Source organism: Leuciscus leuciscus (assembly GCF_965113295.1).
Source record: "Leuciscus leuciscus genome assembly, chromosome: 19".
Classification (NCBI taxonomy): Eukaryota; Metazoa; Chordata; class Actinopteri; order Cypriniformes; family Leuciscidae; genus Leuciscus; species Leuciscus leuciscus.
In genome coordinates, this window is record NC_138743.1 from 12151879 (window position 1) to 12165703 (window position 13825).

Here is a 13825-nt window from a genome sequence, read left to right on the forward strand (position 1 = left end):
GCTTTTCTTGTTTTATAGATGCAGCATTCATTCCAGATCAGTCAGTCTTTCATTCATTCATATATTCATATATATATATATATATATATATATATATATATATATATATATATATATATATATATATATATATATATATATATATATATATATATATATATATATATTCATACATGTATGATCTGATCTCACCATCATCGAGTCCGTCTGTGATTACATGAAGAAACAGAAAAAACTGAGAGACAGACTAAATCCAGAAGAACTGCGGGAACGTCTCCAAGACGCTTGAAGAAACCTTCCTGCAAAGCTACCTGAAAAACTATGCGCAAGTGTACCTGGACAAAAGCCGTTTTAAACGCAAAGGGTCGTTAAACCATATATTGATTTGAATTAGTTAATAGAACTTAAATCATAAATAAATTCAATTTGTGATTTTATTTTTGAAAGCACTCTCACTTTACAGCATTTTATCACAAGTGCCAGTACTTTTCACAGTACTGTAGCTTTGCAGTTTCTTCAAGCATCTTGGAGACGTTCCCGCAGTTCTTCTGGATTTAGTTTGTCTCAGTTTTTTCTGTTTCTTCATGTAATCACAGACGGACTCGATGATGGTGAGATCAGATCATACCGGCTGTTGTCAGATTCCTTGTGCATACATATACATGCATATATATATATATATATATATATATATGTATATACTGTATATGTATATGTATATATGTATATATATATATATATATATATATATATATATATATATATATATATATACACATATACATATACACATATACATATACATGTACATGTACATGCGTGTGTGTTTGTGAGTGAGTGAGTGAATGTGTGTGTGTGTGTGTGTGTGTGTGTGTGTGTGTGTGTGTGTGTGTGTGTGTGTATACATAAATAAAAATGGATGAATGAATAATGAATAAACTAAACTGAACTGAACTGGAATGAATGCAGCATCTATAAAACAAGAAAAGCAGCACCTGTAAGTTATGCTGATTTTACCATGAACTCTTTGTTAGGTTAAAATTTCCCATTTTAACACAAGTCACACCCACGTCATATATAACTTCACAGAAACCACCAACTAGCACCTACACATACACCTTTTTCAAACACATGTAAATTCCCAAACAGCACAGCCTCCCTCACACAATCTGAAAAAGCTGGAGAGAGAGAGAGTGACAGGCGAGAAACAAAGGAGTGATAAGATCTCCAGCAAAACAGACAGACATGTTCTCACCCACAAGTTTTCAACTCATCTAGTTGAAACTTGCTCTGTGTCTTCCTCTCTCAATGAATGGTATTTCTGCAAGATCATTCTAAAAACATTTATGGATATAGGAGGATTCTAAAGTATAGGCTAACACTTCATACTACTAATAACAAGAACAAAGAATCACTGACCTGGTAGATCCTATTTAAGATTCAATTCAGCACTGAATTGAGAATGCCTTTTAATTTAAATTGAATTAATTAAGGTAGCAATGAAAATGTAATAAAATCAAATTCAAAGTACGGCTGTCCCGATCAAGTTTTTTATGCCCACAATCCAAGTCATTGAATATTGAGTATCTACCGATAGAAATTCCGTGCCAACTTTTTCTAGCGGTTTGCCCGTGCGCACACACACACACACACACACACACACACACGTAGATGTAACCATCTGTTACAATGGCAGAAATTGTAAACAGACTGTGTGGTCAAAATGATGAATAAGGGACTACTGATATAAACTTGAATTTTATCTGTACAGTAAGCAGAATAATTGCAACAAAAAGAAAAAAAAAGTAGAGATAAGGTAAAAAATAAAAAAAACATGAAATTCATGGTGTCAGAATGCCAGTCTTTCAGTTAAGTCCGAAGCACGACGTAGCCCATTGAAACGCGTTATGGCGACGACGTCTCAGATATTCTGAACGGCAGATAAAAGTAAACAGTAAATAAATGACTTGAGTGATCCGTTACAAAAGTGCGCATCAAATACGCTCATCACGGAAGCATGTGTGAAATGATAGAACAGACATCATTTGTTCTCGCGCATTACGCATGCCCATTTGAGCTGCTTCTTTCCCTTTTAATGGCGGTTGGCAAACCCACTTGAAGGTGCATACCACCACCTACTGTACGACACCAGTGTCATAGCTGACGTAAAATAAAGGTTAATAAAGGCCTTCTGAAGTGAAGCGATGCGTTTGTGTAAGAATAATATCTATTTTTAAAACGTTATCGACTAAAATAACTAGCTTCCGGCAGACGGCCGTACGCAAGTCGACTTACACAAAAACGTGAGTCACACAAACACACGAACGCATCGCTTCACTTCAGAAGGCCTTTATTAACCCACGCAGAGCGTTTCAAACACTTATCACGGACGGATGCGATTTGATGGACTTCCAAAAAATATATACCCATTGACTCTCACTATAAAGCTAGGAAGAGCCAGGACATTTTTTTATATAACTCAAAGAAGTATGACAAAGAAGAATGTCATATACACCTAGGATGGCTTCAGGGTGAGTAAATCATGGGCTAATTTTTATTTTTGGCTGAACTATCCCTTTAATCGGCCTCGATACCGATCCTTGAGACCGGCTCGGGACATCCCTAATTAAAATGAAATGTTCAACTTTTAGTGTTGTTTTAAATAATAGATGTCATCATCATCAGTATGAATTACCTATAAACATGTGTTTTACGACAACCTCTTAAAAAAAATTATCTGTAGTAAGTGTTTTGTGGTGCTGTATTGTAAAATTAAAATCCAAAAATTTAAATGAGAATTCAGTAAGTAAAAAAAAAAATCCATTTGGTGAACCTAGTGGCACAGTATGCATAATCACAATCAGATTTTTTTTAAATGTTAGATTGCTTAAACCCATTCTCATCCCAAATCTCAGATTATTTTGTACCTGCTTTATTTAGTCTTTAAATAACTAGTATAGAACTACCATGTTTTTGGGGAAATGATACCATGTTGTTTTTGGACATGACATTTTTTTTAAGTACCCTGAAGTATTATTTAATACTATGGTAATCATTCAGTACTATGTAATATATATCAAGGTACTATAGCATTATAGTACTGTCACTATTATCACTGAATCTCTCCAGTGGCCTTTTCAGCTTGGTTCAGATGGACTCAGACACGGTTTGGGTTGGAGAGACAGACGTGTGGAGCTTTCCTGTAAGCTCCGGTGCAGAATGGAGAATGCCACAGGCTGCATCCGCTCCAAACTTCCTCTCTGAGATGCTGACAAACAAATTCCTTTTTCTTACTCCCATCTCCTCAACTAATTTGAGGTCAGCTTTCCCAACCTTTTTAAAGCTCTTGATTTTCTTATAATAAAAAAATAATGAAATACATTTGAATAAATAAATAAAATAATAAGTACTACTACAGAGATTATTTTACTGATGTCTAGGTTTATTTAAAAAAAAATTTATATGATGCACGCATCTAGAGCACATGATCTACTGTAACACCCTCATGCAGAAAACAAGTCACTCCTATTTTAGATCATTGATTAAAAAATAAATAAATCAATCATGTCTGGATTAGTATATTAAATTACAGATGTCCTAAGTTAAGAACTAACTTGCTTTGGAAACTAATCCTCGTTGAATAAAATAAAAATAAAATCTTTACTCAAAATACAAATGTTCCAAATGAAAAAAAAAAACACAGCAAATTTACTTTCAACACACAATAAAATAGTGCAGTTTGTGTAAAAACTTCATTTAATTCTCTTTAGGTAATTGTTTTTCCTGTAAGTGCCCTTTAAATCCTGTGCTATCTGTGATCTGTCTGGTGATTCAGTGAAATGAGCAATCAAATGAAGTGCCACGTTAAGAGAAACTGAATGAAATGAAAACCACCTTAAGACAAAACATTACCAGTAACACGTCTTCCAGACACAACGAGCCCAAGATACGATCTGACAGACGAACTAAAATGAGCTCCTACCTGCTCGCTTTCCATGGTCCTCTCCTAAAACCACCTGAGTGCCGACTATCAAATCTTTCCGGGATCAAAGTTCAGTTCAGGGAGTGAAAGATTACCTTACACCCTCCTAAAGGATCTCCACAAGGAAACCAAAGCAATAATTTCCTGCCTTTGACAACATTTGCCATTAAATCCGACTTTAATGTGGGTTTCCTCAAGCTGCCTCAGAAACAATTCAAAACACTACTTAAGACTAAGAGGTACACAAATTGAAGATGAGATTATAAATGCAATGACACATGCTAAGATTTCAAACGGAATTCAAAACTTACTTTAAACAAATCTTTAATCTAAAGATAAACATTTCCTTCCAATTAACTTGCATTTTTGGCCTTGTGCTAACCACAAAGCTTTTTAACCACCATTATTTTCTTATCACCTCACTTAAAGCCAATATACTATACATTCTTAAAATTACCTTTACAAAGTTGTCCGGGAAAAGGCCTCGTTTCCCATTGAGGTCTCCTTCCATCCATCCATCCTCATCGATTCTTCGCACATTTCTGATCACGTCTCCAAGCCTGAGGGTCAACTCATCTTCGTGGAGGGCTTCATAGTCATACTCCACCACCACCTCAACTGCAAAGAAAGGAACACACTTCAGTCAGCGTGAAACTCATGCTGTAATCAAGCATCTGATAAAAAAAATATCTGTGACATGCTGCCGGAGAAGCACGGATGCATAAAGGTGCTTAACAAGCACTTGTACAGAACGCAAAGGCATGAAATAGGCGTACAAGCTGATAAAGAAAAACAAATGAAGAAATTAATAGATTATCTGACAAACAAATGCTGTTATATTTGCATTTTATGACACATATACTGAAACTGATATTGTACATTTACAATTTCAAATGTATTGATTGTCCTTAAAGGAACAGCTCACCCACAAATTAAAATGATGTATTCATTTACCCCCATGTGACTTGGCATTTTCTGTGAAACGCATAAGTTGAATTTCTCTAGAACTGAATTTCTTTAAAAGCACCATAAAAGTATCATACATGTAGACAAAAAGTTATCTGAACTACATGAAACATTCATTTAGGGATGAACTGATCCTCTATTTGACCCATTTTGATTTTGAGATGTCAGTGATACCAGTTAACCTATGATGTTTAGGATCAAGAATATGCCTGCAAAGTGTCGACACTGATGATTTGCGAAATGTGTGTACAACATTGTTTTTTATTATGACTGTAATGTTTGCAAGTTAACTTAAATTTTAGGCAGCTGCACAAACCCAAAATGAAAACCTTTTTAACGCATTTCATTATGTTAGTGTTTCAGTATGTTACCCTCTGAGGGTATTTAGATATTCAGCATAAATATTTAGTTTATAAACAATTTGTTCAAGTTATTTTTTGTAATGTGTGTGAAAAATTTATTAGATTTTTTTGTTTGTCCACAGATTTCTGGTTAATTGTATTAAATCCAATTAGGGTAAATTTTGTGCCTCACCATAACAATCGTACTAAGATTTTTAACCCAAACACAGGGGTTAAAGCGCTATCTAAAGTTCAACATGAACTTGACTAGTCCAATATTCAAGGAGTGTCCTAATTTAGTTGGTTCTGACCTTTAAAGACTGAATAAACACATTCCGCACCAAGACCAGCAAAGAACCGTGTGGAAATCTAGCCCTTGCACTTTACAGCCACCATTGTTTGACCTCTTTTTTGAGCAAAAACTTCAAAACGTCTGGGCCACGGGCCAGCAGAGCACAGCCTATAAATAATGTTTTACTCAAATATACTAGGTATGTTAATGGGGACAATGGAACAGCAATTTAACAGCAGGAATGACCGTATCCAAGCAAAGCGGTATGGTGTCCATCAAATTTTGAGGACAAACAAAATGACGTCAGAACAATGTGCTTTTCTCCGCAACCTAATCATTACCAAGGACAGCCAGACACAAACATCTCCCAGCCATTTCCAGAGTCAAAAAAAAAAAAAAAGAAAAAAAAAAAGTGTACAGAGTTAGACAATGCATTAAGAAAATCCCTAAATCTGACTGTGAGAGTTGCATGAGTCTGAGAAGAATGTGATCGGCAGCATACGCACACAGTACCTCTGTTGACAGAGGTTATTTACACAGCGATGCCAGAGATAGCAGAGACTTCTCATGGAAAACACAGGGAAGAGGCCAGGGTGTCTGACAGGAACTCATCCCTACCTCAGCTGGTTATGTCTAAGCACAGTATTTCTACAAACAATATGTTACAGCTGTAATCATCAAATGAAATACCCTGTACAGCCCACATATTCTGAGGAATTCTTTCGGGAGCATCTGTTGAGAGAGGCAAAATAAACCGGTTCAGGCCAACATGATGATGAAGAATCTGTGAAATATGCCCCGTTCACACTGATTTTATCGGAGTAAATGCTGGATGTAAATGTTATCGTTGGGCTGTGTAACTGGCAACAGTTTTGACAATTTGATCAAATGAGATGCAATGCTGTAAAAAAATATAATAATATCTGGTTTTGACAAGGAAGCCGTTTTCTTGCTGCTAAAAACATGGCAAGTATATTGCAACAGTGAACAATACATCATAAGGCTGTCACAATATCAGATTTTCACTACACAATAAAGATATTATGTCCAGAAATTTTAAAATAATAAATAAAATATCGCTACTTAAGTTTTCTCTTTTTAATTTTATAATGGGTGGCAACCAGCATTAAGGAGCAATATAGCCACCTTCTGTTTAAATGTCAACCGGTTCTGGTGCTGGATTAGCTACAATATTATGTCAATACCTGTGTACTGTGACACACCAACATCATATTGTTTTTTGTGAATTTTGTATATCAAGATTAGCGTTGGGAATCTTAGGAACTTATCCGGTTCCACCTAATGATTCCGGTTCTGATTCCGATTATTAAATAACTAATACAAAAATAAATAGTAGCAAGGGAAAAAAATTGGACAATACTCAACTCAAACAATCCTTTTTGTGTTTATTGTTTACTGTCAAATGGATTTAACAGACTGGTAATGTCAACAAATTTAACATAAATGACTTTCTGAAGGAAAATCAACATGTCTGCAGTGCTCTGGGAGAGTCTCGGGGAGACCTCTCCTGGCTTCTTGTATCTCCAGCAGTGGAGAATACCTCTCAGAAGGGGTAGAAGATGCTTGACTACACATGTAAGATCCACACAGGAGGCACAGAACTCTCTCTCTGCATAAAGCCTATTTACTTTTAAATAGTAATTCAGCTGCATGTACCGAAACACCTACCTAAACCATGGGGACTCAACGGTGGAAAAACGATGTACACCTTTCACAATAAATCTGGTATCAGCCCTGTGACACTCTGTGGTCATTTTCCCATTACTTGCTAAAGTAAACGGAGTAAAAGTCTCTTAAAGCTGCAGTCCGCAGTTTTTCCTCTTTGTCGCCATCTCTGTTCGAAATCTGCAATTGCAGTTATTCACGGAATTATCAAGTTTACGTGTGTTGTGCCTCAGCACGGCACAGCGCGGATGAATCCAATGTTTTGAGGAGAATGTGCGGCTGTCAATCACCGCGCCGGTGTGAATATTGTCATTCGCAATCACAGATTCTACTTTTTGGAAGTATGACCAACATAAAAATTTTCACCGGAAAATGTCGTCTGAACAAGTAAGTAACATCCACTTTTGTTCTGACCAACTAAGGGGAAAAAAGCATTGCAGTAAATCACGTCAAACCGTGCAAATTATACTTTGTTCTCAAATTGTTAATGTTAACAACATCAGCATTGCGTGACTACATTTAATGCCCTTCCGATATTTGTCCTTGTTTTCACATGTTATGTGTTGCAGTCTCTTTTTTTCTCTGAAGTCTTTCGCGTTTTACAATGGGTGAATCTCCAGTTGTCACCGGTGATTGTCGTTTGGACCTTTCTGGATCCGCCATCAAATTGAAAAGTTTAATTATATCAAGTGCTGCGAGAAAAGGCTATAAATCTCCACCTCCAACATCCTTACACTCAATATAGCCTTATAGCAGAAACACCTTTGTACAGATGTGACATAATGACGCAAAGACATGCTCGAATTTCCCGCGGAAATCCACCACCAGTACCACAGGCATTAAAAACATTATTACAAGCTTACCATTTTGAATCGAGCTAAGGCAAGCAGATAGTTTTGAACACTGGCTGGTTATGTACTTGCTAACATTTTTATTTTGGATCATTTTTAACCCAAAAAAGCTACGGACTGCAGCCTTAAGTTCCAGGAGGGGTTGTGGCACATTGCGTGCCTGCGTGGTTTCCGCACAATGTTTACCATCAAAAATGTAGAGTGTCCCATTTGTTATTTTAGGTTTCAGAAGGGTGCTCTCAAGCGCCCCTTTTGCTGTCAAAATGGGAACTCTATGTGCACTTTTGCCGAGCACGCGCTGGTGGCAAGCTCAGCAGCACACTTCTTCCCGACAGTTAAAGCGGCGTAGGAAGACTGCAAGTATTTAGGGTGCCATTTGGGACAGGGCCTATGAGTAGCACGAAGGCTTTTCAGTGCTGAACATGTGTTAATTGGTGGAGCTCCTGTAATACCCTTTTTCCACCAAGGCAGTGCTGGTGCCGGTTCGGAGCCGGTGCCTACCCGCGAACCAGTTCTTTGTGTTTCGACAGCCAAAGAACCGGTTCTCGGCCAGGAAAATTGGTTCCAAAGCGGCACCAACTCTTTGCTGGACTAGAACCGTTCTTTAACCACGTCATGCTGGAGGCGGGGTTATTGTCGAACTTCTTCTCGAACGTAACCTCCGTCCGAACAGCACAAATGTGTTCTAAACGTCTTCTTCTGACCCCAATATAGCATCGCAAAGCAAGGAGAAACATTTGCAGAAAGACGATGTATTCCGCCATTGTAATTGTTATGTTTCAGCTCAGCGACGCGCCGCGTCTTTTAAATTCGAACGCATTATTCTCTAGAAGTGTACACACACCGGCGGTGCCTTTCGGCGTCTGTCCGCGGCGCCCAGCAACGGCTCAGGACCGTGTTCAAAATCCTGCTGCGCAACAGAGCGCCATTTAACCGACGTTACAAAGTTTTATATTAAATTTGCATGTGTCTCATATCGTAGTTAATGTATACTAACTTCACCCTGTGCTGCAAGTTTTATATTCATTTACAGAAATCAGAAAATTGCTGATGTTATTGGATTTTCAGGTGGTGTACACCCCTTTAAGACGTAGCCTATGGCAACGTACACAGTGATGACGCCGTTCGCTGGGCTCTCTAGTCAGTGGAAAAACAAACAGGTTCTAAGAAGGTTCGCAAGTTGAACCAACTTTGAACCAGCACCAGTTCCGAACCAGTTCTTTTTTGGTGGAAAAGGGGTATAAGTGACAGGCTACTTAATTAATATTCATGAGGTGAGACGTCGCTATTGAAGGATACACTCCTACTCCCAACGCTTTGCCCACTCATCACTCTAGAACCGTTTTCGGAACCAAAACTTCTGAATTTCTCTCGACTCCCAACCTTAATAATGATGTATTTATCATGATGACGTAACATTTTAATCTTGTTGTTAGTTTGTATGGCTACCACCTTGGCCAGGTCTCTTTCAATGGGAATGTCATGGTAAAATAATGATTAAAATAAAATAAAAAGTTTTTATTTATTTATTATATTGCAGTATATGGGTAGAGATAAATCAAAAGCTGACATCCACACAGGGCTTTGATTCTGGAGATTTTACGGCCAAACTGCCAAATGCGATCCCGGCATCAGACCGTAGTAACATTTCCAGGATAGGGAAAGTACTCACAATGTGTGAATTAATACAATCCCAATATGTTGGAACAGTTTTCCATATTTTTATAGGATCTCTGTGAAATAAGCTATATAGAAAAGTTAAATCACTCAAAAATTGCATTAACTTCACCTGCATTTTACACATCTAGACTTGAATAGACCATTTCAAAAGAGGCAGGTCACATAAGGTCAAGCACCTTACAGCTCTCTGGGAAGTTTAAACAATAGATTACCAAGTACACACAACCCAAGCCTTCTTTCCTTTTAGATGGATCTGTTTTTTGCACTTTGTGAAGGCTGGCTGTCTCACAGTCATTGTCTCATCCTCTTCTTGTTGGTGTATTTTGAAGAAGACAAAGTTACATATTCAAACCACCATAAATTGTAGGTTAGATGGTTTTGCTTCTAATTTAGTCTCGAGTCTGTTTCCAAATCAAAAAAAAGGAAAGAAAAATAGAAAGAAGAACTTCCAAATTAACTCACTCCAAAGGCTTCATCGGTGTGTCACTAGACACATGCATCCTTTATTTTGTATGCAGGTCAGTGCAAATACAACAGAAATGCAGAGACTAACTGAGGTCAACCGAAAGTGTCAAGTAAAACAGCATGGCTGCTTTGTGTAGTAGCTCATGTATCCCATGTTGTAAGGATAATTTGCTGACTTAGCCTCTCTGTTTTCGCCTGCCGAAGCATCCTGATCTAGAGCAGAGCTTTGCAGAAATTGTCATAATGACAAGGCAAGGCACAAATCCAGAGTACGACTCTGCTTTCATTCGCTCTTATTCCCTCTGCAGCCATTCAGAAAGGAAAACAGATTAGGTCATTTACTTCTCTGCTTTCTTATTGCCAAAATGTTTTAAAGCTTTACTCAAAATGCTGCAAACTGTTGCCAGTTTGTGAATAACTGCATGAATAAGCTGGGCCAGTGAAAAAAAAACTAAAGACAGTAGAAAATAACTTAGGTCTTGAGTCCAAGAAATGATGCCTTAATAATTACTTAAGTTTGATCCAACAATAATACAATCTTTGAAATTATCTCTCAAACTAATTTCCATAGGTGGAGCTGAAGTAAGCAGCCCCTTGTTTAGTCTAAACTTTGGGAACCATTACAGATCATTGATGGATCTAAGAGCTGAGAAACACACACAAGCACTATAATGCTTTCAGTGTTCTTGCCATCTTAAAGTAATAGTGGAAATGTCAATAGTATCATCATCTGTAATAAAGAATCTTCACGTATTTGAGTTCCATGAAAAATAACTGGAATTGGTTTGGAATAAGTTTGGAGGTTTGGAATAAGTAGTATACAATGACAAAAAAAGAAATTCTGGGCAAACTTTTCCTTTATATTACGGTCAGATGTGTAATCATTTTAATTAACGACTTTGCCATTAAAATTATTATTCAGGTAAGGAGAAAGCATGTCTAAAGGTACACTACATTTAAAAGTTGTTGGTCAGTATACAATTAAATAATTAATACTTTTATTCAGCAAGGATCCATTAAATCGATCAAAAGTGATAGTAAAGATTTCTTACAAAAAATATATATATTTCAAATAAATGCTGTTCTTTTGAACTGTCTATTCATCAAAGAATTGCACAAAAAATATCATGGTATCATGGTTTCCACAAAAATATTAACCAGACAAATAGCTATTTTCAACATTGATAATTATAAGAATTGTTTCCTAAGCATCAAATCAGCATATTAGGATGATTTCTGAAGGATCATATGACACAGAAGAGGAGCATGTCACAACAATGTACCGAAACTTAGCATAGCCTATAGGCAAGGCTACTTGGCTCGCAGATATGAGAAATGTAGAAAGCTCGAAATGTCTACTTTTAAACAAACCATTTCAAATAAAAAAAACAAATACTCTCTGATTATGTGATCTGTTTGAAAGGTGCATTTTTCTCTAAAGGCATATCCACTATACTTTGTATCTTTTTTACATTAAGATACATTCCCATGTGATATGATCTGAAAGCAAAACAACTACACTTTTAACATCAGTCAAATCAAGCATTTTTTTTACATACATTTTAACAGGTAATTAGAACTAAAACGTGGTAACCATCTACGAATGAAAATGCATTTGTCATTTTAACAGAACTTAGGGGTTGTGATGCTTGAGACGTTGGTCATTCAGTATTACGCGGGGGGGGGGGGGGGGGGGGGGGGGTTATATTATATACAATATAAACAGAGGTGCATGTGCACATAACTTTTTTGGTCTGGTTCTCATGGTTATATAGCTTTAGAGCATGGTCACAATATATACCGTCATACCACTCAGCCCTAATTAGGCCTATATATATATTAAAAGCTCATTATGGTTTAGTATTCCCCCCAGTATATATTTAAGTAAACAAATTTATATAAGCGTGCGATTAGTCAACTAATGGCTTAAATTAACGATAAATAGTTGACTAGTGTGATGGCCCCGATGCAGCCATACATAATTTAAGTTACCGCTGTGTTGCTGAGGAGTGGATGACTGGAGCTTCGGATGGTGATCGGCTAGTTCCGTTTGTGGTCCACGCGAATTAAGGGCCGGCATGCTGCTTCAACTGCTATTTTAGTTCCGCTTGCCGCTACCAACCAGCAGATTAACTGATTAACTGTGGTGGGGTTCTCGAATGTTTGTTTTGGTATTTTCTTTCCTAATTGCTTGTTCTTTTTCCTAGATTTATTATTTGTGTTAAAAATATGTACTTATAGTGTAATTATTTAACTGGCCTTGGTATTGATTTTGTTGTTGTATTAGTGAAGTTGTTGTTTTTGTCTTCCCTTATGTGTTAATGTAGACTAGTCCGTTTGTATAAATGTGTCCCTGATGTTTAGCTTGTAGATCAGTTCAGTTTGTCTTTACACGTACTCAGTTGTTTGATTTTAGTTTGTTCTGTTGATCTCTTTTATAGGCCTAAACATTTGTTTTGATTATTTGGACTTTGTTTCCTTTTTGAAACCTTTGTATATGATTTTTTGAATTCAGTAAAATATATATTTTGGGAACATATTTCTATGGCCCTCATTTCTTGACTGCTTGGTCCCTCACAAGTGGTGGCAGCGGTGGGATACTCTATCGTCGGCTTGGTGTGACGACACAGCTGGTGGTGCCACAGAGTGTCCGTGAAGTTATTCTGATCCTGGGCCATTCGATTCCCTGGGCTGGCCACCTGGGGAACGGTAAGACTCTTGCTCGGATTAGAAGACACTTTTACTGGCTTGGCCTAAAAACTGAGGTAACCCAATATTGTAGAAGTTGCCCCGAATGTCAAAAAGTCTCAGCACGTGGCCCATGTCGGGTTCCTCTTCAACCGCTTCCCATCATAGGCACTCCATTTGAAAGACTGGGAATGGATGTGGTCGGACCTGTTGAAAGAAGTCGCTCAGGTAACCGGTTTATGCTCATTGTAACTGACTTCGCTACCCGATATCCAGAAGTGTTCCCCTTTAGGTCCATCAAAGCAAAGTATGTGGCAACCTGTCTTGTGCAATTGTTCTCTAGAGTTGGGTTTCCTTGTGAGATCTTAACTGATCAAGGAACTAACTTTATGTCTACCCTTTTGAAACAGGTATACAAACTACTGGGCATCAAGAGTCTAAGAACAACCCCGTACCATCCTCAGACAGATGGGCTGACAGAAAGATTTAACCAGACCCTTAAACAGATGCTTCGCAAGTTTGTCTCTGAGTCAGTTAACGATTGGGACCAATGGCTCCCCTACCTTCTGTTTGCCTATAGAGAGGTACCACAATCGTCTACTGGCTTTGCCCCATTTGAACTCTTATATGGGCATGAGGTGAGAGGTCCTCTTGCTCTGCTTCGAGAAATATGGGAGGGAGACCAGAGAAGGGATGAGCCAATGAACATTGTGTCTTATGTGGTGCAGATGCGAGAGCGCTTTGGCGAGGATGACCGAATTGGCCCAATCGGCCCAATCTCACCTGGCTGAGGCGCAAACACGCCAGAAAACTTGGTATGATAAGTCTGCGTGGGAGCGAAATTTAGACCCGGGTCAGAAGGTACTGGTTATGC

The 13825-nt window shown here is 37.8% G+C and overlaps 1 protein-coding gene across 1 annotated transcript in view; it reads right to left on the minus strand.

Annotated features, from left to right (window-relative positions):
• Positions 1 to 13825, minus strand: part of cd2ap (CD2-associated protein) — a 56954-nt gene that overhangs the window by 36813 nt on the left and 6316 nt on the right. Inside the window, exon 2 of the mRNA XM_082147762.1 lies at positions 4406 to 4600. Coding sequence (XP_082003888.1) covers positions 4406 to 4600 — 195 coding nt within the window. The remainder of the gene's footprint in view (positions 1 to 4405; positions 4601 to 13825) is intronic.